This window comes from Cucumis sativus, chromosome 2, assembly GCF_000004075.3.
Source record: "Cucumis sativus cultivar 9930 chromosome 2, Cucumber_9930_V3, whole genome shotgun sequence".
In the NCBI taxonomy this organism is placed as follows: domain Eukaryota; kingdom Viridiplantae; phylum Streptophyta; class Magnoliopsida; order Cucurbitales; family Cucurbitaceae; genus Cucumis; species Cucumis sativus.
Genome location: NC_026656.2, coordinates 14581872 through 14606742, shown reverse-complemented (window position 1 = coordinate 14606742; position 24871 = coordinate 14581872). Strand labels below are relative to the sequence as shown.

General features: G+C 34.0%; 3 protein-coding genes and 1 non-coding gene across 10 annotated transcripts; 2 read left to right on the top strand and 2 right to left on the bottom strand.

The window, feature by feature from the left end:
• The first annotated feature begins 234 nt into the window (after positions 1 to 234).
• LOC101208819 (4-alpha-glucanotransferase, chloroplastic/amyloplastic) lies at positions 235 to 9238 on the top strand. Of its 2 annotated transcripts, XM_031881158.1 has the most exons (17): positions 235 to 408; positions 514 to 704; positions 1077 to 1139; positions 2365 to 2453; positions 2565 to 2625; positions 4839 to 4917; positions 5649 to 5785; positions 5872 to 6030; positions 6138 to 6214; positions 6811 to 6950; positions 7036 to 7067; positions 7153 to 7227; positions 7771 to 7843; positions 7927 to 8015; positions 8184 to 8228; positions 8383 to 8535; positions 8979 to 9238. In XM_031881158.1, exons 1-17 carry the CDS (start codon positions 360 to 362, stop codon positions 9081 to 9083), a joined length of 1617 nt encoding a protein of 538 aa, XP_031737018.1. In that variant the 5' UTR covers positions 235 to 359; the 3' UTR covers positions 9084 to 9238. The 2 variants fall into 2 exon arrangements, with proteins under 2 accessions (XP_031737018.1, XP_004148438.1); XM_004148390.3 differs by having other exon boundaries at positions 235 to 704.
• Positions 9239 to 9391: 153 nt separating this feature from the next.
• Positions 9392 to 12676, bottom strand: LOC101209062. 2 transcript variants are annotated; one of them, XM_004148391.3, is made up of 10 exons: positions 12465 to 12675; positions 12293 to 12388; positions 12091 to 12165; positions 11841 to 11909; positions 11287 to 11363; positions 11102 to 11190; positions 10881 to 11010; positions 10472 to 10562; positions 10315 to 10380; positions 9392 to 9685 (listed from the first exon to the last, which is right to left on the bottom strand). In XM_004148391.3, the coding sequence occupies exons 1-10, from the start codon at positions 12612 to 12614 to the stop codon at positions 9566 to 9568; spliced, it is 963 nt and encodes a 320-aa protein (XP_004148439.1). In that variant the 5' UTR covers positions 12615 to 12675; the 3' UTR covers positions 9392 to 9565. The 2 variants fall into 2 exon arrangements, with proteins under 2 accessions (XP_004148439.1, XP_031737019.1); XM_031881159.1 differs by lacking the exon at positions 12293 to 12388 and having other exon boundaries at positions 12465 to 12676.
• An 89-nt stretch (positions 12677 to 12765) lies between these two features.
• Positions 12766 to 12846, bottom strand: TRNAL-AAG. Its single transcript has one exon. It is a non-coding gene; the product is annotated as a tRNA-Leu (tRNA).
• Positions 12774 to 23449, top strand: LOC101216262 (pentatricopeptide repeat-containing protein At4g39530). 5 transcript variants are annotated; one of them, XM_011651073.2, is made up of 5 exons: positions 15960 to 17133; positions 17248 to 17431; positions 18839 to 21544; positions 21619 to 21689; positions 22876 to 23449. In XM_011651073.2, the coding sequence occupies exon 3, from the start codon at positions 18923 to 18925 to the stop codon at positions 21491 to 21493; it is 2571 nt and encodes an 856-aa protein (XP_011649375.1). In that variant the 5' UTR covers positions 15960 to 17133; positions 17248 to 17431; positions 18839 to 18922; the 3' UTR covers positions 21494 to 21544; positions 21619 to 21689; positions 22876 to 23449. The 5 variants fall into 5 exon arrangements, with proteins under 5 accessions (XP_031737017.1, XP_031737016.1, XP_031737014.1 ...); XM_031881157.1 differs by lacking the exons at positions 18839 to 21544; positions 21619 to 21689 and adding an exon at positions 12774 to 13042 and having other exon boundaries at positions 13138 to 17133; positions 22876 to 23447; XM_031881156.1 differs by lacking the exons at positions 18839 to 21544; positions 21619 to 21689 and adding an exon at positions 12774 to 13042 and having other exon boundaries at positions 13133 to 17133; positions 22876 to 23447.
• Positions 23450 to 24871: the final 1422 nt, after the last annotated feature.

Sequence of the window (24871 nt, the reverse complement as noted above, 5' to 3'; positions counted from 1 at the left end):
TTTGGTAGTTTTACCCATTTGACTTGAAAACACCCATGAGAGATTGGTTGATGTGATTTAACCTTTGTTCTTCTATTCTTATCAAACACAATAAACAATACCAAAATGGCTCTTAAATCATGGTTTAGTACAAAGTTCAAAGTTAATTGCCTTATATAAAAGTTATCTACCATAGATTTGTGATAGATTATAGATTATTTATGCATTTATGTTTAGAAAAGGATAGGTATTCGTATTCCATTTTGAGCTAAAATTACAAAATCAATTTGAGCCTCTCTACCCCGCTGCCACCGTCGTCATCACATGTTACTTAAGAATTAGTAGGCTGTCTCTCGATTTCCGAGCTCAATTCTGCAACAATGGCGATCTCAACCTCACTATTCTCTTTTCCTCTAGCTCCCAAGCTTCGTAATCCCTCATTGCCTCTCTTTTCCGCTACTACTTCCCTCTCCACCAGGAGATTTCACCTCTTCTTATCTTCTTCCTCTAAAGTTTCCACCATTTTCGATACAGTCACTGTGGGGGAGGATTTTCCGACCCAATATGGAGAATGGTTTCCAGAATCGGATCCTGACATTCGGCGAAGGGCTGGTGTTCTGCTTCATCCTACGTCGTTTCGAGGCCCTTATGGCATTGGTGATCTTGGTGATGAAGCTTTTCGATTTGTTGACTGGCTTCATGAGGCGGGTTTCTCTGTTTGGCAGGTTTTATTCCTACTACTTGTCTTTTGAAGCAATTTTTGTAATGCTTTAAGTATGGTAATTCTTGAATTTATGAAGCAATGATCCATGGATATATTTATGAATCTTTCTACTTGAGTGAGCTTTTCCTTGTGTTCCCCATCAATCATTTCACATCTGATTAAATGGAATTTAATGTAAAGAAGCTGACACTTACTGGGTTTCATAGTCGTAGCAATTTCTTCTTTTGTAGTGTTGGATTTTAAGGATGGTGAGGAGGAAAATGGAAAGAATTTTTACTTATATATATTTGTTTTGTTTGTAGGATAGGAAGAAGATTTGGAAATTTTGGAATTTGATAGTTTTTTTAAAAAATTTACTGATGCGACTATGCAGGTTCTTCCTCTTGTCCCTCCAGGAAGGAAAGCCAACGAAGAGGGATCACCCTACTCAGGCCAGGTGATGACCTTTTTAGTTCTCTTTCTTCCCTGCTTCCCTCCTGTTTCTTTTATCCTTCCATTGTTTAAGGTGGGGGATGGGACGGTGTGATTAATGAGAGTTTACCTCAATGTCCCAATGGAGATTAAACATTCAAAAGGAAATGTACCTATCACAATGAATCTTGAATACCGTAAAGAAAGTAGCTTTTGCCATTTGGGAATAGGTTGATGCATTTTGTTATTTCCGTCTCAGTTATGTGTGGGGTTGAGTTAGCCATTCCATTCATTACCAGCATACTGAAGGAGGGTGCAGCAAAAAACCCCTGATTTGAATTTTTAATGAAATTGTCACGTTATTCTGCCCTATTTTATCCACCATTTTGAAATGTTTAATTTATTGAAGATGAAATTTAGATCACATCCAATATCATCTGGATTTAAAAATAAAATGAATGCAGCAGATTGGTAGGTGAACGTGAATAGTTGTGATTAGTGATAAGTGGTGGTTGTTAGGTGGTCTACGCTATTCTATATTTCCCAGATCCTGTTGACGATCCTTCTCACTCCAAGGACATTAGTCATCGTTAAACTAGCATGGTTGTTTCTTTGGTACCTCATTAAGCTGTCTTTCTGTGCTTTTTATATTTTCTGGACCTTTACAATCATATAAGTACTCATTTTTACGAGACTGCTGTGTCTGGTTGTAATAGATCATGTTACTCATTATCGATAGAGGCGGTGGAGAAACCCCAACGGAAAATAAATACTTTAGCTGACTTTTAGCTCTTTTCATACGGTAGCTATCTGAATATGTGTTCCAGAGTCAAGCCAGTTTTTAGTAGGGGGTATACTCAACATGTTTTATGACTCACCATTTCAGGCTAAGGGAGAAATCCTGTGGTGTGCATTTTCTTCTTCTTTTTTTTCTTCTTTCTTTTTTCCCTCTTCTATTTCCACTTCTTGGGTGTCTATTTCTAAGAGTATTTACAGCTGTTTATTATCTCGTATTCGTAGTAGTGGAAGTATCTTTTGTAATCTTGTGGTTTTTAGTTTGTACAAGCTAAATAGGCTCTCCTTCTTTTGTGAGTTTCTATCTTTTTATTATTAGTCTTTTTCTGTCCATTTGTATTCATCCGTTTGTCTTAGTAGAAGCTTGGTTTTACATTAACAAAATGTCTCTCAATTTTATTGGTGTGTTTACTTTTTATCTGATGTACATTGTTTTATCTGTTAAAAACTTTCAGGATGCAAATTGTGGCAACACTCTCTTGATCTCTCTTGATGAGCTTGTCAAAGATGGTTTGCTCACAAAAGATGAGTTGCCAGAACCAGTGTAAGAAACTTTACTTTTCGGCAGATAACTATTAATTGTTTTCATTTCCTTTATAATCTCTCATGAAAGGGACACTATGAAGTAATCCTGCCCCTGAATGGATACTTGCAGCGACCATGACCATGTAGTCTTCTCCACTGTTGCTGATATAAAGGATCCCTTGATAGCAAAGGTGAGTACTTAAGACTTATGAATGGTTGCTATTGGCTGATGTAATCTGTTGTACCTGATTTGTTATATCTGCTGTAACATACTCTTTTATTTCCTCTCTGTTACCCATTATTTGGGGCTGTCTAGAGTTGTTATCAGGATGACAGTATCTATAAATACTGATACTTTGTACTGTTGAGTCTCGACATGTGAGAATTATATCACTCTCTTACTCCTAGTAGGAGATTTCAGTTGCATCTCAACATTCATGTATTGCTTTTATGTGTACTTGAAAATCAGTTTCAACTTGGAATCTGTCTTCCTTAGCTTCCTACATTTTCTTACAGTCTCCTTATTAGTTTTGAACAAGAAATTTTGTTTGAAATGAAATAAGAGAAACCCAAACACCAATAGGTGTTACAATAAAGATTCCCAATCAGAAACTAAATAAGAAAGATTAAAACTTTTAAAAGGTACTTAGTTTTACACCAGTGTAACTTAGTAGACAACCAAATCCACGAATCTATCAAAACAAATAAAGGAATCTATAGGGAGACGCTTATTACACTCACCACATAAATTCTAGAAAAGAGCACGCAATATGACCAACCAAATAATCTTCTTTATACCACAAATGAGACACTTTTCTACCAAAGGGGATAACCTTACTTGAACAGAATCTGTTCTATAGGTTGTACAATTGTGTTCTTTAATTCTACATAAGGGGATAACCCTAAACTTAAACAAGACCACGATATTTATTACTCAACCTTGAGAAGATCTTCAAGGAAGGAAGAAAATGAAGAGAAGCTACTGAATCTACAATACACGTCGACAGATAAAGAAAAAATATTTTGCAAAATTTGCTAGCTACATAAGATTATTCTTGAGATCATGCAGGACATGTTGCTAAGGATAGAAAAGTTGAAAAAAGGCTCACCCTTCTTGTTGGATTGATTGAGAGGGGTTTTGCATGGAGAGTCCTTCAGAAATTTTACCTTGGAGTTAGGCAAAAAGAACTCGGTAGTGAGGAATTGGAGCATTTGGATAGGTCAACCGAACTTGAAAGTCAGAAACGTTTTGAGCCTCTAGAAACTGATCTCAACGCCCTATTTCAATGTGAGGAAGAGCCTGAATCTGCAAAGTTGCCATCTGCTACTCGTTCTTGTCCCCAATCTTGCGAAATACCAGATCATTTAAAATCAATAGTTGCTGATTGTGGAATTATTCTAATTTGATTCTTCAGCAGTTTAATGTATTTTCCTCAGTGTAAGACCAACTTCAGTCATTCTTGGATTTCCCTTCATATGGGTGGCAAGTAAATCCTTCACGCCGCTGCTGATTAGTGGAAGACTTCTTTGAGCTTCCTCTGGATTATGAATTAATTTGGTTAGGCAGTTTCAAGGCAGCCAGTTGCATCTTCTTGAAAGTTTTTAGTTTAAATGTAGTTCTTTATGAGAGGATTTTGCATTATGCTTTGTAATTAGATTTCTTCGGATATGATTTTGTTTAGCTTGATCTCTTCATTGTTTAGCTTGATCTCTTCTATTTTGAAACTGTTTTGTAGCTTTTGTTGTAGAGGTAGACTGAATTTTCTCTTTTCTCTTGCTCTTTGTATAAAATTCTGGTACTTTGAGCTTAAGGCTCTTTTATTAATAATAATTTAAGAGGTTTGTCTCCTTTTAAAAAAAGGGGTAATTGTAAATTTAGCAATTAGATTCAAAATAATTAAGTATATAGCAACATTTTAAAAAATTTGCAAATATAGCAAAATTTGTCAAATTCTATCAATGATATGAGTCTATCAACGATAGACCATGTTGCAAATATTGGTCTATCACTGATAGACTATACGAAATGTATCGGCGATACAAGTCTATCAGTGATAGTTTTGCTATATTTGCAATTTTTTAAAATTTTGCTATATCCTTAATTATTATTGCTGAAATGGTTATCCATTCTAATTCCCTTAAAAAAAAGGATAGAAAAGAAAACTAGAAAATATGTACTACACGTATTCTCCAGGTAGCACGATATGAAACATGTTGCTGACTTAATACAAGACATGTCACAAAACATTTTGTTCAAGTTTTGTTTGTAATAAAATCAACCAGTCATACTGCAGTAACAAATACAGATTTACAAGCACGTTGATAACTTCCAATTCTGTGTTATTTTTAATAAATTTATATAATCTGAGTATTTATTTAGTTATTTTCTTTGGTTATGTCATAGGCTGCAGAAAGGTTAATTCAAAGTGATGGTGATCTTAAAAGACAGCTTGAAGAATTTTGTAAAGACCCTGAAATATCAAGTGAGTTCTAACATAATCTAACTGATATCATGGTTCACCTATAATATTTTGCAGAACTTCTAGTTTTTTTTTTTTTCCTTTTTTTGAAACGGAAACAAGCTTCTTCATTGATCTAATGAATGAGATTCTTCTAGTTTGTATTAAGATTTAGATCTTATGGATTGTTAAAAATTGTACATGATAAACTATCTTATCTACCTATTTCATTCTTTCTATCTTGCTAAAAAAAGGTTAGTGAAGGTTTGTCAAACTAGTTGCCTTTACTTGGATTTTTTCTAAGATCTGTCAATCTAATTCAAGCCCTCAATTATTTCAAGAAAAGGTGTTCAAATTAGGCTGCTAGCCTCCTCAATGACCCGGATCTTCAGCTGTAGAGTTGGCATCTGCGACCAAAATTCAGTTATGCTAAGCTGCCAAATTTACTTCACCATGAAACCTTTCTTGAACCGACTTGTTAATACATAATTAGTTGTGAATTTTTTGCTCCTTCACTTGGTACCAATACTTCGGAAATTATCCCCTAATTTCAGTTTTACTGAACGACAGCTCAAATACACTCATGTCAGATTGACCATTCAATAATGTCTGTGGTTAATTAATTAATCATCTAACTGAATAGTTGAGAACAACTCTTTTTTTTTTTTAATCAATGACGAGTTTCCTTTAAAAGAAATAAAACAGCTCTTCTTACTCTTCTTTGCTCTTTCTCTCATTCTTGTTCAATTTTTCAGGCTGGCTTGAAGATGCAGCTTATTTTGCTGCTATTGATAACAGACTAAATTCTTTCAGTTGGTATGAATGGCCAGAACCTCTAAAAAATCGGCATCTTTCAGCTTTAGTAGAGGTTTTCCAAACGGAAAGAGATTTTGTAAGTTTTTAGTGGATTCTTTAGTTTGACTTTTATTTTCATAGTCGGTCGCCTAATTGTTCACACATACTTTTGTTTTTTTGCAGATAAATATATTCATTGCTCAACAGTTTTTATTCCAGAGACAATGGCAAAGAGTTCGCAGCTACGCAAATATGAAGGGTATTACTATAATGGGGGACATGCCTATATACGTTGGCTATCAGAGTGCAGATGTTTGGGCTAATAAGAAGCAATTTTTGCTGGTATGTATTGCTTCTGGATGAGTAGAGATAGATGAAAATCTACTATTGGAATATTCTCATTATGTTGCCTGCTAAATGCTAGTGCTAATCATAAGTTTTTCTGGCAGAACAAGAAAGGATTTCCCTTGTTAGTGAGTGGTGTGCCTCCAGATGCATTTAGTGAAACTGGTCAACTATGGGGAAGGTGTGTTATGCACTTGTCTCATTCACATGGTTGATTGCTGTTTTCTGATGAAATATGTTTTCCATTTTCCCGTAGTTCTTACATATGGTCATATTCCTTGCCTATTTTCGCAGAATGAATTTTTTTAGATCAGGTTGTAAAGAAAGCTCATTCAATATTTTATCATACTATATTGTGTATTATACGTGTAATTTTTTTTTGTGATTTGCACTCGACCGAGAAGCTAGATTTGGTCCCCCCTCCATAATAAAGGTTGTTTTCAGATAAAGAAAAATGATCCAAAATATTTACAAAACATAGCAAAATTTTTAGAATCGGTGTCTATCAATGTCTATCATTGATAGATTCTAAAATTTTGCTATATTTGTAAATATTTTCAGTGGTTTTGTTATTTGCAATAATGTTTTTAATAATAACAATAATAAATCCATTGTGATTTTTCATTATATCATCGTAAATGTTTTCTGTCATTTTCTTTTATGCAATATTTCTCAAAATTATTCCTGTATTTGCCTTATTGATTGATAATTTTATTTGGAGTAAACCTGACAAGAAATTGCTTTCTAATAAATTGATCTCTATTTGGAATTTGAAAGTCCTCTATATGATTGGAAAGCCATGGAGAAAGATGGTTTTTCTTGGTGGATTCGGCGCATTAAACGTGCACAGAATCTATATGATGATTTCCGGATTGATCATTTTAGAGGATTTGCGGGTTACTGGGCAGTTCCTTCTGGTAGGCTTTTATGAAATACTTTTATCAGGTTACATAACATGTTTCTTTGTTTTGTTCATTGTGCTAATATGTTGCAAATGTACAGAGGCAAAAATTGCTACAGTTGGACGGTGGAAGGTCAGACTTATAATTTGGCAGGTTCTTTTTAGTTTGTGCTTTGATATCATAGTATCTTCTTCAATAGTATCTTTTATGACAGTAGGCAGGGCCTGGAAAATCTTTATTTGATGCCATATCCAGAGCTGTTGGAAAGATCAACATAATTGCAGAAGATTTGGTATGTTTTTTATGGATAAACATGTACTCAAATCATAGCGACCGATTAAATGCTCATTGCATTGTGATGTGATTCCTTGTATTGGTTTTAACATCATTCATCTTTTTAACTTTCAGACTATTTTTTTTCCCACTTCTCCTATTCCTATATTTATCTTCACTCAAAAAAAAAAAAACTTTCAGACTAACTACTTTGGGTTTTGGAATTTATATTTTAAGCCATAAGCTTAAGAGGTTAAAAACTTGCCACCAACTCATCATAACACCCTTTGTTTTAGTATCCAAAATGTCACTCATGAATTAAGTAATGTGCACTTGTATTTAGGAAAGTAAAAGAGCATAGTTCCACTTTGTTTTCTATCATATTGCTCCCCGTTTTAATCTTCCTTATCAGTCGTGAAAAAGGAAACTCGTGGGGATATCTTATGTAGATTATTTGGTTAGTGCTATTATTATCATCCCCATCCCTCTCTCAAGTTACAATTGAATTCTTTTTCTTTTAGTTTTAGCTACATGTTCCATTGGTTTAACCACCGTATTACAGGGAGTTATTACTGAAGACGTGGTTCAACTCAGAAAATATATAGGGGCACCTGGAATGGCTGTTCTCCAATTTGGTATAACTATTATATATTCTCTTTTTTGAAGAGATTCTCTTGAAGTGTTTTTTCTCGGTAATTGATATGCATTGTTCAAACAGGTTTTGGAAGTGATTCTGCTAATCCGCATTTGCCCCACAATCATGAACCTAACCAAGTTGTCTACACGGGAACTCATGATAATGACACAGTAATAATTTCCGTGTTTCCTTGTATCTCATTGTTTGTAATATGTCGTAAAATCTGATGTTGGCAAATAGACATGCATCTTTGAATTAACAGTTCGCATCTGATTTATGTAAACAAAATTGGTTTTTCCTGGTGAAATTTTGTAAATTGTTGTAATGTTATAATGCAGATGCGTGGCTGGTGGGACAATTTGAATGAAGGAGAAAAGTCCAATGTTAGCAACTGAACCTAACACATTCACACGTGCAAAAACTACAGTAGTTTCTGAATATTGTTTCAAAGCTACTAATTTTTGCATAATTTTGGATTCAATGAAAAGAGAACCATAGGAAAATGCAATGAGTTGTGACACATCTCTGTTGTTACAGGTACTGAAGTATCTTTCAGTTAGTGAGAAAGACGATATCCCTTGGGTTCTCATCCGGGCAGCATTGTCTTCTGTGGCACAAACTGCCATAATACCTTTGCAAGATGTTCTTCGATTAGGGAATTCTGCAAGGATGAACACTCCAGCAACACAGGTAACTCTATACCTTCACACTCAGATATCCAATTAGTATTGTTAATTGTCACAAAGCACAACATTAAGCATTTGAGTCGAATGCATTCAAGACATTTCCATGACTGCTCTTTAACCATACCAGAGTTCTTAGATCTGCACAGAAAATGATATTTTCTAAAATTGATATGGTTTACAATTTACTTCACTAGCTCATGTGTGCACACCGGTGCTTTCAGTAGTACAAAAAGATATCAACAACACTCAAAATCCTACAACGTTTTACTTCTATTATACCATCTTAAATGTGTAATGTAGGAAAAAAGACCATGCATTCAATAGGAAACTTTATTTTGAAGAAAAAATGTGAAGAAGTTTAGATTCTCTTAGAATGAAATATGATATCTATGGATTTGATTGTTATAATGATTCAGTGTGTAAGATATGTTTGTACTTGCTACACAGTTTGGAAACTGGAAATGGAGAATACCTAATTCCTTAAGCTTTGAGAGTTTGGATACAGAAGCAAGTAAATTGAAGGATATGATTTCATTGTATGGGCGGCTGTAAGCCAAAAATGCTGGCTTTGCGTAATCACAAATTGTTGTTTTATATTAGTAGTTTCATGAAGTAAATAGATTATCAAATGTAATAAATGTGATTGTGCAACTCATTGGAGAAGTTTAGTTGAAGCAATAAAAAAAAACTCAAAATTTCTTCAGTTATATGCCATCTTTGTTAACAGCTAAATATTAGCATGTAGATTCATATAGACATCAAGAGACTCTTGCTATGAAGAGAACCATCAAAACTTCAATTTAGTCTCTATAGCACTGATTTCAATTTGGTCCAAACGGTTAGTCCATATATGGCCATCATTTTGTTGAGAGAACAATAAAAAAGTAGACTAAATTTTATCACCAGTGATCATCGTTTTACATTTGGTTAATATTTGAGATTATTTTCATTATGATCTTGTATACATATATATAAAATAAAGAATGGCGAACGTTGCAGATAAATAATTTTTTTAGAAAAGAAGTTTGAATCAGCTATGCAGCTTTCTCAATGGCTTCAAAGCATTCTATCACAGATGCTTTCTCTGACATTGCTTTGATGAGAGCTTCATGTATCAATTTGTTATTCTTCAAAAGAGAACCGGAAAATAAAACCTACAACAAAGTCCACGGAAATTGCTTCAGTATTCAATGACTTGCACGAGATTTTCTTAAAACTTTTCAGGTTTCACTTTAGTTCCTTATAGTTTACCATTTTGTCAATTACCCTTACCATGTACTAATGTTGATTGACAACGAACTTATATGCCGTTTTGACAAAAATTTAGAGAAAAAAGAAAGACATTGCTTAGTTAACATTCACATTCATAAAAAGTATATAATGAATTATGAGTTAAATAAATCTTGTTTGAATAGCAAAAAGATGGACATTCCTTATTCACACCCCTTATGTAGGGCTAATATTTCTACCAATGTAAGAAATTCCGAAGAAGAATTAAAAAAAATTCTTCTCTTGGATGACCTTTCTATCTCCCTTACATTTTTGCCAATTTACTATGTTTTATGTCATCAAAGTCTAGTCAATCCTATAACATTCACCAGTAATAAAAGACTACATTGAAAATTGGTAAAAACATAAATGGAAAAAAATCTCCAATATGTTAGGGATTAAAACATATTTTTAGCAAACTAGTAATGTACTACTTGGAAATGATCCGAATATTTTTAAAAAAAAAAAAAAGATTTTAAGAAACTATCCAGAGTAGTGATAGTTGACTACTTACAGCCCATCTAGTGAGGTTCTGTTGCTGATCTTTACCAAGTTTTGGTTTTGATCTATTGATAAACCTCTGATAGAACCACATGAATGTAAATGTTAGAATGTTGACGGAAGAGAGGTAAAGTATCTGTTTTCATGAAAAAAAAATAGCAATCTAGTACCTGTAGAGTGAAGAGATCAGCTGATTGGCCAACCACTTTATCATATTTTAAACCTTCTGATGCAAGTCCAGCCATTGCCACCACGGCCAACCTGAAAATAATAATAATGCTACACAAGTTGACCTTCATACAATGTAATTATTTAATTATTGTGTGGTAATCATTTCGTGTTTGTTGTTAATTTTTTAAAAGTAAGCAAAATTCATTTTATCTCTAAAATTTTTGTTTTGTTATTTATCTTTTACCAATGTTTTCAAACACCAAGCAAAGTTTTGCAAATCATGGAAAGAAAATGAGTGAAAATATCTTAATTTAAAAAAATTAAATGGTTATCAAATAAAAATTGAACTTCTACTAGGATCAATGTCAAACAATTTTGATCTCAATTAGAGAAGAGTAGGGCAGTTACCTGTCGAGTTCCTTATCATCAAGCTGACCACTATATATCAATTTTTCTAATCTTTCATCAATGAGATTGACATGCTCCTTTCCAATGTCAGTTGAATAATCCAGAATAGGAAGTCCAAGCAAGTAAGCAACTACAATTCAGAGGAGTTCATGATTAGTACCAATTAAACAAGGCACATATCATTACTAGTTATTACTTTTCTTTTCATACAAAGACTTTACCCAAGAAATGTGCAGCTTCATGTCCTGCAATTCTTTCTTGATAATCAGGAAAAAATGATGAAAAGCCATCTATGGCAGCTTGAAGAAGTCTAAGAAAGAGCCATGGCCCATACAAAATGTAAAGGAAGAGAAGCTAAATAATAGAAGAAAAATGAGATAATTATACTCAACAAATAAACTTATACCCAGGAGAAATGCTTCCAACTGCTAAAACAATAAGCGATATGCTGCCAATCAAGTATGGCACAAAGAAGCCCCAATCCTATATTGAATCCAAAATTTCAATAAGAGTTAGCACTCAGGATAAGAATAAGGAACTTTCAATTAGTAAACAAACATAGAGTTCACTAGTAAGGATGGTTAAAACGAGCAACGCATACTTGTTTGATAATCATTTAGTTTTTAAAAATTATGCGTCTTTTCTTACGACTCATTTACTATGGCTTTGATCTTAAACTAAACACTTAATTTCTTAGCCAAATTTCAAAACAAAAACAAGTTCTAAAAACTCCTAACTTTTTCATTTTCATTTTTAAAGCGGTTTACATCTGTCTAAGTAATATAGTTGAATGTAACAATAACTACATTTTCCTTTCTTTTCAAACTTGACTTAATCTTTAAAAAAATTCCCAGAGAGTGACAGAAAAAAAGAACCAATAAGAAAGAGAGAGTATTTATAAGACTAATTTTCAATCATAGAAAAGCAAAAGAGCCAAATATAAAGTTTATGGTATGTTACCCCAGGAAGCTGCCCTGCAAGGACGCCCAAAAATCCAGTCACTCCCACCACAGTGAAAAGAAAAGCTGCCTGTGTTAAGAACACCAAAATGCACATCAGTTTCAAGAAAAAACAGACCCATCGAAGCATTATAACGATAACACTCTAATCTGATATAATCTTTTGGAGGCACCAACGATTTGTCATCTCAAAACCAAAAACTCTACAAGATAAACAAAACAAAATGCGAGGATGTTAAAGAAGAACTCACATCATTTCTAACACTAGGAATAGCAAGATTCTCCGCATTTTTAATTCCAAGCGTAGTCAGCTCTCGAAGGGTAGTCTGGTGTATATAGAATCATTGATATATATGTATAACATGGAAGAAGAAGAAGAAGGGCAAAATATTTGGTAATGGATTGGATTTTTGCAGAAGAAGAAGAACTTCAGACTTGGAAATGGAGACTGACCGTACGGCGAGATACATACGGTTGAGAACTCCATTTCTTGGCCCAACCAAGTTCCCTCAACTGATCCAACGCCTCCTTAACTGCATTACTATCTTTCTACATTTTATAAAAGAGAATTGTGTGAGTAGTCAAAACAGTAATAGAAATGAAATTAGAGCAGAGGAAATTGAACCTTTTCGATTGCGGATTGAAGAGCGGTGAGATCGACAGTGGAAGAAGCAGAGGAAGCTCTAATCCGCCATTGATGGGGGATGGTGGAAGCCTTTGAATGGCGAAATTGAAAGGTTATAGCGGCGGAATACGCGGTGGCGACGTCTAACATTCTTCGATTTTGAGGTTCCTGAGTTTAGTTTCCACGGCGGAGGATAAGGTGTTTTTGCCGCCATAGTTAGAGAAGAGAAGTGCCATTTATTTGACGACACGTGTCTTTATTGTGACGTCATGAAAATAAATAGGAAAAGAAATGAAAAATTTGTTGAGAGTGGGATTTGAACCCACGCCCTTTCGGACCAGAACCTTAATCTGGCGCCTTAGACCAACTCGGCCATCTCAACTTCGATATTCATCCCAACGGCCTTAACTTTTTATTTAATTTTGTAAGTTTAGGAATTTAGTTCAAAGTATTTCCAGCCAACAATCCCCCACTCCCTCCAAATTTTCAATCGAAGAAACTCCCATCATAGAAGATTTATTCTTTTACTTCCGGTGACGGTGCCGGCGAACAGGCTCAAGTCGTTGAAATTGGGGAAGGTTTGTTTCTAGTTGTACATTGCTTAAATTTTATAAAAAAAAAGGATACCCATTGCTTACTGAAATTAGCGTATTTTGAATTCTCTGTAGGATAGAGTTTAGTCCAATGGATTCGCCCAAGCACTTAGTCTCCAATTCGTGGACTTGGTTATTGAAGCTTGGACGATAGGTTTCTCTGTTCTTCTGCTTAAAAAATAGTCGCTATTATGCTTTTATGTATGAAGTAGATGGCTGCAATTTACTAGCTTCTCTTCGTCTACAAGTTTTAAATCATATATTTGATGAAATAATGGTGTGAAGGAAGAGAGAGTTATTGGAGTTTTTTTGAATGAGCAAAATAAATTTCTGTAAATGCCCATGAGTTGCCAAGTTTATACCAAGTATGAGATGCCTTTTTTTTGTCAATATGAATTGGGCTTACCTTCCAACTACCAGTACGAGAAGTTGCAAATTCTTTAGTTCTATTTCGCCAAATGTTCAACCAATGCTCCCTTCTTTCTCTTCTCAAAATGTGAAAGTGAAAGGAAGGGCACTTGCCAATCTGTTGCTTGCACCTGTTTCAAACAAATCAATTTTGTACTACAGGAAGGTTCATTGTCAAGTTGTCTTGTGGGGATTACAATATGATGTGTTTTTATCAAACCTTCTCCTGCATTCGTATTTCAAAATTGGGAGTGTTTTTGATGCAGGAACATTGTTTGATAAAATGCCTAATAGAAACCTAGTATCTTGGTCTTCCGTGGTTTCTATGTATACCCAATTAGGGTATAATGAAAAAGCATTGCTTTATTTCTTGGAATTCCAGAGGACCTGTGTCGATAAACTGAATGAGTATATTTTAGCTAGCATTATTAGAGCTTGTGTTCAACGTGATGGTGGTGAACCTGGTTCCCAAGTCCATAGTTACGTTATTAAATCAGGTTTTGGTGAGGATGTTTATGTGGGAACCTCTTTGGTGGTCTTGTATGCAAAACATGGTGAGATAGATAAAGCAAGATTGGTATTTGATGGTTTAGTATTGAAAACTCCTGTCACTTGGACTGCTATTATTACGGGGTACACAAAAAGTGGAAGGAGTGAGGTTTCATTGCAATTGTTTAACTTAATGATGGAAAGTAATGTTATACCTGATAAATATGTGCTCTCGAGCATTCTAAATGCATGTTCAGTGCTTGGTTATCTGAAAGGTGGTAAGCAAATTCATGCTTATGTTCTGAGGAGTGAAACAAAGATGGATGTGTCAACATATAACGTTCTTATAGACTTCTATACGAAATGTGGTAGAGTGAAAGCTGGGAAAGCACTTTTTGACAGATTAGATGTTAAGAATATTATTTCTTGGACTACCATGATTGCTGGATACATGCAAAATTCATATGATTGGGAGGCTGTGGAACTAGTTGGTGAAATGTTCAGAATGGGATGGAAGCCTGATGAATATGCTTGCTCAAGCGTTCTTACTTCATGCGGTTCAGTTGATGCATTACAGCATGGAAGACAAATACATTCTTACGTTATCAAGGTTTGTCTTGAACATGATAACTTTGTGACAAATGCTTTAATTGACATGTATTCCAAATGTAATGCATTGGATGATGCAAAACGAGTCTTTGACGTCGTGACTTGTCACAGTGTGGTATATTACAATGCAATGATTGAAGGATATTCAAGACAAGGGTACTTGTGTGGAGCATTGGAAGTTTTCCAAGAGATGAGGCTAAAACATGTTTCACCAAGCTTTTTAACATTTGTAAGCCTTCTAGGTTTGTCAGCTGCATTATTATGCTTGCAACTGAGCAAGCAAATCCATGGTCTTATCATCAAATATGGATTCTCTTTAGATAAGTTCACTAGCAGTGCTCTTATAGATGTTTATTCAAAATGTTCATGCATTAGAGATGCAAGATATGTGTTTGAAGGGACAACTAACAAAGATATAGTTGTTTGGAATTCACTGTTTTCTGGATATAACCTACAATTGAAAAGCGAGGAGGCTTTCAAACTATACTCAGATTTACAACTCTCAAGAGAAAGGCCAAATGAGTTCACTTTTGCAGCTTTGACTACAGCAGCCAGCATTTTGGCAAGTCTCCCACACGGTCAACAGTTCCATAATCAAGTTATGAAGATGGGACTAGAATCAGACCCTTTCATCACTAATGCCCTTGTTGATATGTATGCCAAGTGTGGTAGTGTGGAAGAAGCTGAAAAAATCTTTTCATCATCAGTATGGAAAGATACTGCATGCTGGAACTCCATGATTTCAATGTATGCACAACATGGAAAAGTAGAAGAAGCTCTTAGAATGTTTGAAACAATGGTGAGCAATAACATAAATCCCAATTATGTCACTTTTGTGAGTGTGCTATCAGCTTGTAGTCATGTGGGATTTGTTGAAGATGGACTTCAACATTACAATTCAATGGCCAGATATGGAATTGAACCAGGAATAGAACACTATGCATCAGTTGTTACTCTTTTAGGTCGGGCTGGGCGGTTAACTGAAGCTCGAGAATTCATTGAGAAGATGACAATAAGACCAGCAGCATTAGTATGGAGGAGCTTGCTTAGTGCATGTAGAGTTTTCGGCAATGTTGAGTTAGCGAAACATGCTGCGGAGATGGCAATTTCGATTGACCCCATGGACAGTGGATCATATGTGATGCTTTCAAATATTTTTGCATCTAAAGGAATGTGGGGAGATGTTAAAAGGCTGAGGTTGAAAATGGATGTTAATGGTGTAGTTAAAGAACCTGGACAAAGTTGGATTGAGGTCAATGGTGAAGTTCATATATTTGTTTCGAGAGATAAAGTACATGATGAGACTGATTTAATTTATCTAGCTTTGGATGAACTAACTACGCAGATGAAAGATGTCGGGTGTGTACATGATACCACAATTCTTGAAATGATTGATTGAGATATGAAATTGCTGCGACACTCTGTTTTTTTTTTTTCTTTAACATAAAAAGTAGCTTACACACAAGTGACATAACCTGTGTCAAGAAACTCCGTAAGATATTAAATCTTAGATAGGTGACCACCATAGATTGAATCTATGGCCATGTGAAGAAAGGTTCCTACGATCAATAGTTTAGGGTTTTCCTTCGGACCACTTACTCCTACTTTGTGTTCATGTTTTACAAAGCATTTATTACCCTAAAGAAAATTCTCCGAGTCTTTATTTTCAAGAAAATACATATTTTCATTCAAATATTTGTTATTGAATTTTTACATAATTTCTTCTCAAATAATACTTTGAATTGTGTCACCTATTTAGTTTCAACTTCTAATCTCAGTTTTCAACCATTTAGAATATTATTCTACCTTAATGTTTTTTTATGTATAATACATTTTGATCTCTCAAACTTGTGGGAGATGAATCAAGATCCACCAAATCTTTTACTAAAATAAAATTTTCTATTATATAAATGTCGTTGTTTGCTAACTTAGTTTCATATAAAAGATTTGAGGGATCATATACAAGTTTGATTTAAGATTCATACAAGATTAGTTAAAATATTGTAGATCATACCAGAAAATTAGTTATAATCAAATGTGAAATTTTGGTATAAATATCCGTTTTCAAATTGTTTTGACTAAATAAATTAATTAAGATTTGAAAAATAGACAAAATGTAGGTCTAAATTTCAAATATGCATAAAAAAATTATAATTGTTAAGATGTCGGTCTAAATTTCAAAGTTACCCTCTCTTTCGTACGCTCACCCCGTCCTTGTAATCTCAACCGTTCCCACCACCCCCACGCCACATCACCGCCGTCGACCGCCTCCTTCACGTCAGCACCCAAGCTGCTACCATCGCACGCCGCGGCAGTCCGTCGGAGGAACGCAAGTCTGTTCTTTCTCTCTCGCTCCATCGCAGCTCCTGCCGTCTTCTGTCGCCGGGCACCACCTTCGGTTGTATAAGACCACGTAAAGCAGCAACAGCAGCAGCTCAAAAACGCTGAATTTTTCTCAGTTGGGCATTTTCCTACGTTACTCACGACTCGTTGGACCTTGAATTGTCTCACCCATTTGGTTCTGGCTTCCAATCTCAGTTTTTCAACAGTTTGGAACACTATACAGCAAGGTATTGATTTTTCTTTGGTGATTTTTCAGTGGGTAATACCGTTCGATCTCTCCTTGAATTCAATATTTAGCATTGTGTATTGAAATTTAAGTTTTGAAATTTTTACGTGGACAGGTGGTTTAATTTTAAGGAGAGGCGGCCATGAATCAGAAATTTCTTTGGTATATTCTATAAGGTTTATCAAATGGCCTCTATTTGGTATCAAACGTTGAAACGGATCTGAGATTGTGATTTAGGATTGGAATGCGACATTTGTAAGTCGAAGGGGAATTTATTTTGTTGCTGGAAGTTTGTTGAGGTATGTTAATAGTGTTTAATTTAAGCTTCAGAGAAAATTTGGTTTAAGATCTTATGGATAAATTTTGATTCAAGTTCATCAAGGACTTCTAAGTAGCCACAAGTTACATTTTGGTAGTTGTTGGAAATTCATTTGAAATAAGTCGATCACCTTAGTGCTGGAATGCCTTAAAGGGAAGGTCAAGTGTTTACTGTGTATTTTATGTGAATGCATGAGTTAGTGATGAACTAGAATAGTAATGTATTTTAAATGAATTTGGATGCATTGATTTATGAGTGGCATGAATGAACTAAAAATTTTCCTAAATGATAAAGCCATGAATTGTGAATGAACCAAAGTTCTCCTTTCGTTTAATCACTAAAAAGTCTTGCTTCTTTTTCAGAAAAAGAAAAAAGTTTATGAAACTCATGAATGTTATGTTATATACGTCATGCATAAGAAGTTTTATGTGATGGAGGAATCAGCTATTATGTTGCATGGATTGGCAAATGATTTTCTATGTGGGATCTCATGCATTTGTTGATGCTCATTAAAGTCAAGAAAACCTTCAATTGTATCCTTCCTTTTTCTTGCATGGTTTAGCTGCAAGGAAGTGGTGCATGTCTAGGGGCTCTAGTGCATGAAAGTGATGCATACTTTCATACATACCTTTGATTTTTCTCACCCCATAAAATCCAAAAGAAAGAATGCTATAAATCCAACCAAATTGACTCTCGTAACTTAGGGCTATTTGGGAGGCTAAATTATAATAAAAATTATTGGTAATTTGAGGAGGGTTGGAATGAGTGGGGAATCGAGGATGAAATGAAAATGGGACCGTGAAGGGTAAAAATGGTGGGAAAGAAAGTTAGGTTGAAAACTTACATAATAAATTTGGTATTACAAATCGGGCCCAAAGTGCTCAATCCAAAATTCCAATCATTGGTTTTGGATTAGGTTACGTTACAAGCTCATTCCATTATGGGCCTTCCAAACTATACCCCCTAAGTGTCAACTTAACATACATTTTTCTTTACTTGTTACAATTTGGAAACATCATTTGTATTCCTCTGGTTAGGATCTTTTCATACATCTTTGGCTGTTTTATTCAATCTAAGAAATAATTTCTTATAAAAAATGGTTTCGTGTTTTGTTATTTTACTCTATCTCCAGTCTGCTTTCTTCCACCCTATGCATGTGAGTGATGATAACTTTGTGGTTTTATTCGCTGTTATGTTCATTACTGATGTATATTTGCTATAGTTTTCACATGGAGGTTTACGTTTACCTATGAATTTTGATTTCATTAGTTTTCTCTTCCTTCCGTTTGATTGTGTCAGGAACTTATCACATTTCTTCTCATTTTAAACTCATGGTTTTACTCTCCTTCAATCTGCTCATTCTAAATATTTATTTTTGTTTGTTTAGGCACTTTTATCAACAATCAGATTTGTTCTACAGGTTGTACAACTGTCTCCTTGAGTTTTAAGGCACTTTTATTGAGTAATAGACATGAGAAATCTTTCATCAAATTCATCATTGCTTCTCACCTCCCTTTTAAAAAAAAAATGTTTTAGTTCGCTGTCAGAAATTCCAGGAAAGACTGTCTTACAGTCATCATCTTCAGAGGATATCAAGCACAACATCGATGCTTCAGTGGAAACCTCCTCTAAAGTGGCATGTCAGACCAAATTAGTTTCTTTAGAGTCCACTAATGGAAAATGTGATACCTCTCTCAATTCAGCTCTAACTGAAAGTCATGTGATAAACACTCTTTTAAACAGAAAAAGTGATCCAACGTCAGCATTGAAGTACTTCGAAAGGATTAAGAAGAAGATAGAATTTGCCAAATGCACGGATGCTGTATGTATCTTGCTTCTCATTTTGACAAATTCGGCAGAGACACATAGAGCTCAGTATTTGTTCGATCAATTTGCTTCAGGAAAATCAGTCCGCTTTAGTTGTCTTATGGACCGTTTAGTGGAATGCACAAAACTGTACAATTTTCCGTTGGATATTCAGGTTTTTAATTATTTGTTGAAAAGTTATGTTAGAGCAAACAAAATTGAAGAAGCTCTTCATTGTTTTAATAAAATTGTAGAATTTGATATGACGCCATCAATTCAGTGTATGAATATTCTTTTGACTGCCATGGTTAGGAAAAACATGACTTGTGAAGCACGGGAGTTGCATAACAAAATGTTGCTGGTAGGAGTTACAGGCGACTGTTTTACATTGCATGTTATGTTGCGTGCTTGTTTGAAGGAAGGGAATATTTTGGAGGCAGAGCAACATTTTCTACAAGCGAAAGCAAGAGGAGTGGAACTTGATCAAGAGGCTTATAGTATTTTTGTTCATCTACTTTGTTTGAAACCAAACTCTGGATATGCTTTGTCTTTGTTAAGAGAGATGAGGGCAGCAGGTTGGATTCCTCCCGAGGGTACATTTACAAGTGTTATTACTGCTTGTGTAAAGGAAGGGAATGTGGCAGAGGCTTTGAGGCTGAAAGATGACATGGTTAATTGTGGAAAGTCTATGAATTTGGCTGTTGCAACAAGTTTAATGAAGGGTTATTGCATGCAAGGAAACCTCAGAAGTGCTTTAGTTCTCGTGAATGAAATAAGCGAGAGTGGTTTGGTGCCCAACAAAGTTACATACTCGGTTCTGATTGATGGTTGTTGTAAGAATGGGAATATTGAAAAGGCATTTGAGTTTTACTCTGAAATGAAAACTAAGGGCATTCGGTCAAGTGTTTATTCTTTGAATTCTATACTAGAAGGGTATTTGAAATGTCAATCTTGGCAAAATGCATTCACGATGTTTAATGATGCACTTGAGAGTGGTCTTGCAAATGTTTTCACGTTTAATACTTTATTGTCATGGCTTTGTAAGGAGGGTAAGATGAATGAAGCTTGCAATTTATGGGATGAGGTGATTGCTAAGGGTATCAGTCCTAATGTAGTTTCGTACAATAACATTATACTTGGTCACTGTAGAAAAGATAATATTAATGCAGCATGTAAGGTGTACAAGGAGATGCTAGATAATGGGTTTACCCCAAATGCAGTTACTTTTACTATTCTAATGGATGGTTATTTCAAGAAAGGGGATATTGAGAATGCTTTTAGTATATTTCACAGGATGAAAGATGCTAACATTCTTCCCACAGACACCACATTAGGCATTATTATCAAAGGTTTGTGCAAAGCTGGTCGATCCTTTGAGGGAAGGGATTTGTTCAATAAGTTTGTTTCTCAAGGCTTTGTTCCTACTTGTATGCCCTACAATACTATTATTGATGGTTTCATCAAGGAAGGTAATATTAATTTGGCCTCGAATGTGTATAGGGAAATGTGTGAAGTAGGCATTACTCCTAGCACTGTCACCTATACATCCTTGATTGATGGATTTTGTAAAGGCAATAATATAGATCTTGCTTTAAAGTTGCTGAACGATATGAAAAGGAAGGGTCTTAAAATGGACATTAAAGCATATGGCACACTCATTGACGGTTTCTGCAAAAGAAGGGATATGAAAAGTGCGCACGAACTTCTTAACGAACTTCGGGGAGCTGGTTTATCTCCAAATCGTTTCATTTACAATAGCATGATTACTGGGTTTAAGAATATGAACAACGTAGAAGAAGCTATTGACTTGTATAAGAAGATGGTGAATGAGGGTATTCCGTGTGATTTAAAAACATATACCTCATTGATTGATGGATTGCTGAAAAGTGGAAGACTTCTCTATGCATCAGATATCCACACCGAAATGCTTTCTAAAGGTATATTACCTGATGATCGAGCACACACGGTTCTAATCAATGGTCTTTGTAACAAAGGGCAGTTTGAGAACGCACGCAAGATTTTGGAGGATATGAATGGAAAAAACATGATTCCTAGTGTGCTCATTTATAACACATTAATAGCTGGGCACTTTAAGGAAGGGAATTTGCAAGAAGCTTTTAGGTTGCATGATGAGATGCTTGATAGAGGTCTTGTTCCTGATAATATTACCTATGATATTCTTGTCAATGGAAAGTTCAAAGGAGATGGTAATTTTAGTAGAGATTTGACTTTCTAAGTAGCTGGACTCGCCCTTCTATAATGTTTCCAAAGGAAGCATGGTCATTAGGTATTTTGTTTCATCTCTGTATATCTATCTATTCTGCATAATATGCGATTTAATGATTGACCATCATTTTCTAGGTGCGTTTTCTTATTCACATTTTGGATAAGTCAAAAGGGTTTCATGTCTTGGCTCACCCTCAGTTTCAAAGGTATGCTTGTAAAAATCAAGATTTGTTTAGGTTACGTTTGGTAACTATTTCATTTTTTGTTTTTGTTTTTAAAAATTAAGTCTATTTCCTAACCATTTCTTGCAATGATTTGCATCTTTTCTAAATACGATGGTTGAATTTTTAACCAAATTCCAACTTTTTGAAAGCTACTTTTTTTAGTTTTCAAATTTTGACTTGGATTTTAAACCGTTGATAGAATATAGTTAACAAAGAAAGAAAGTTGAAGGGGGAAATAGTATCTATAGACTTAATTTTCAAAAACAAAAACAAAAAACAAAACAAAATGGTTATGAAACGGTACCTTGGTACCTTAGTTATTGCTTTTTTCTAATTTATATTTTTATCCACCTTGAAATTTTAGTAGCCATTATCACCGTGTAACATACCCTCAAATGAATTTATTTCAATATTTTGCTTAGCTATCTGTTAAAACTAAATGGTTGGCACTACTAATCAATTTTGCTAAGCTTAGACAAGAAGTGTGACTTAGAGTTTGATGATCGGTTAAACTAAATGGGGGGACTACTAAATAATCCAAGCTCTTTGATATTTTTTCTTACAACTCCCTCTTGCTATCTTTTATTTCTATGCACATTTAACTTCCAAACAAACACCAACACCCAACCAACCCCAACCCCTCACAGTTGGATTTGTAAGCACTTTATCTGAGAAATGCCACTGTTTCTTGTGGATTCGATCCTTACTTTCACTACTAGTAAGGAAGGAACATAACTTTATTTCATTTCGCTGGAGAATTCAATGTCTTCGATGTGCCTGTCTGATATCAAAAGTTTAAACAAATACACTGAGCTCCATCAGCTTTTTTTGCTTGCATGCCTAAATATAAATGCAAAAAGAAATTCAACACCTGTGTATGATCAATTTCTTTGAAGTTATGTTAGGTTGGAAAAGAACTAAATTTGAAAACAAATCATATATAGATATAACCTCATAATATAACATTTTATCCTCTTGATTTAGGCTTTGATTCATCACTCTCATGCGCTTTTATTGTCTATTCCATAGAGATGGAGTGATTGAAGGTCATTCAAAGCTAGCACTTTGAAAGCATTAGGCTTTTTATTTCTATCCTCATGTGCTATTTTATGCTTTTTATTTAGGCTTTGATTCTTTACTTTCTCATGTTTTATTGTCTGTTTTGTAGAGATTTGAGTGATTTAAAGTCATTTGGAAAGCTTTTAAAGAAAATGATCAAATTAGAGCTAATCAAACTAAATTGACCAACCAAGTCATGAAATATGAAGTTCAAGCCAATAGATTCGAGGAGGAAGCATCTCAACATCATGAATGGAGATGAACAAAAATGAAAAAGGAGATGAGACGATAACAACAACGACGAAGGGTGGAAGAAGAGAGAAGAATGGAGAAGGAAGTGGTCTTCATCTCAAACTCTCTAGCATTGAGAGAGGGTCTCATACATTGAGGGAGATCTAAGCGTTCATTCACCAAGTTAGGTTGTTTGTGTGTCATTGTAGAAATCTCATATTTATAGATAATTACACTATTGTAGTTCATTAGCTTTTCTATCTTTCCTCGGGCATATTGCCTTCTAGTGTATGTGATGTTGCATCAAACTAAGTTATCAAACTTTGTGTTATTCTTGCTCTTCTCTATCTGTGTTTTACTTTATGTTTCAACAACTGTTGTAACACTATGTGTATTGGATAACTCTTTTGATTTTGGTAGCTAAATAAATTTTAATTGTTATTTTGGCTTGATAACGTTTCCAAAAGATGTTTAAACTATAGTTTGAAAGTTATTTTGAAGGGTTGTAAACACTTTTACTCTTTTTTGTAGGATGACTTATTTTTAAAACTAAACACTTAAAAATACATTTAAGATATATGATAAGTTTTGAGTTGATCTCTAACAATCTCAATCACAAGGTTTTATAATTTATCGTTAAATTTGGAAAGTTCAACTAAAGTGGCAGAACATATTGCTAAGAAAAAGTAGAGGAAACAAAGGAAGACAAGAAGATGAAAACAACACTCATATATTATTGAAAATTAGATACTAAATCATTTGATTTCAACGTCACTCTAATATTATATTAATGTAACCATTAATTTAAACAAGTCTTAAACCACATTTAAAATGTTAATTCTATTTTTTAAAAAAATAAATATATGTTGTTTAGTTATTTTAATTAAAATTCTAAAAAAAACAAGAAACTATCCAACACAAAATTAAAAATTCACGGTTTCATTATTAGACCTAAACAAAAACGAGAAAGTTCATGCATTTGTTATATAAAAAAAAAATCAAAGTTATTGGATTTATTATACTTTTTTGTTCTTTGGGTTGTTGAAAGATGATAAGTAACACCAAATTTTATTTAAACATTTCATATGGCTTGATTTTAAATTTTTGTTTAGTAGGTTTTATTGATAATCCATGAGCTTATAGGAAGTCGATGTGACATTTAAAATTTGATAAATTAAAATAAGTTTAGTTTAACGATAATAAATTTAGTCGTGAAGATTTATCAATTCTCAATATGAGTTGGCAAAATATTGCTTTGTTTCATTCAAGCTAATTAATTGTATTTCCTTCAAGTACCAAACACTCCCTTTTTTTTTTAAGGATTAAACCATTCTTTATTGATTTAATAGGTTTTGTAATCACCAATAATATTTCTTATAATAGTCAAAGAACAAATTTGTCCTATATGATCATTTGAAGAATAATACTATACTCATTGTGACTTTAAAAGATAAAATTTAGAATTCTTTACAAGATTTATCAAATCACAAAAATTAAATTTTAATTATTTTTACAAAAATTTAAATAGAAAGTAAAATGCATAATAAAGAAGAAGAAAAAACAAAAGAAATGTGTTGTTTTTTGTATATTTTTTTTAAAATTATTTTGTTGTGCATAAAGTTAATTAATGAAACAGAATGGATTTGCATAAATTTATAGGATTTTTTTTTTTTTTTTTTTTTTTGTGATGGATTTAGTCAATAAAAAGAAAAGAAAAGAAAATTAAAGATTACAAATTTTGGTTTGACCCTAAAAGATAACGTGCACCCCTTAATTTAAACTTAATTTAAACTTAATTAAACAAGATTAATGGAATTCATCAAATAATGATTGGTTATAGATTGAGAAAGTTTCAACAAAATGAGTTGCAAGTA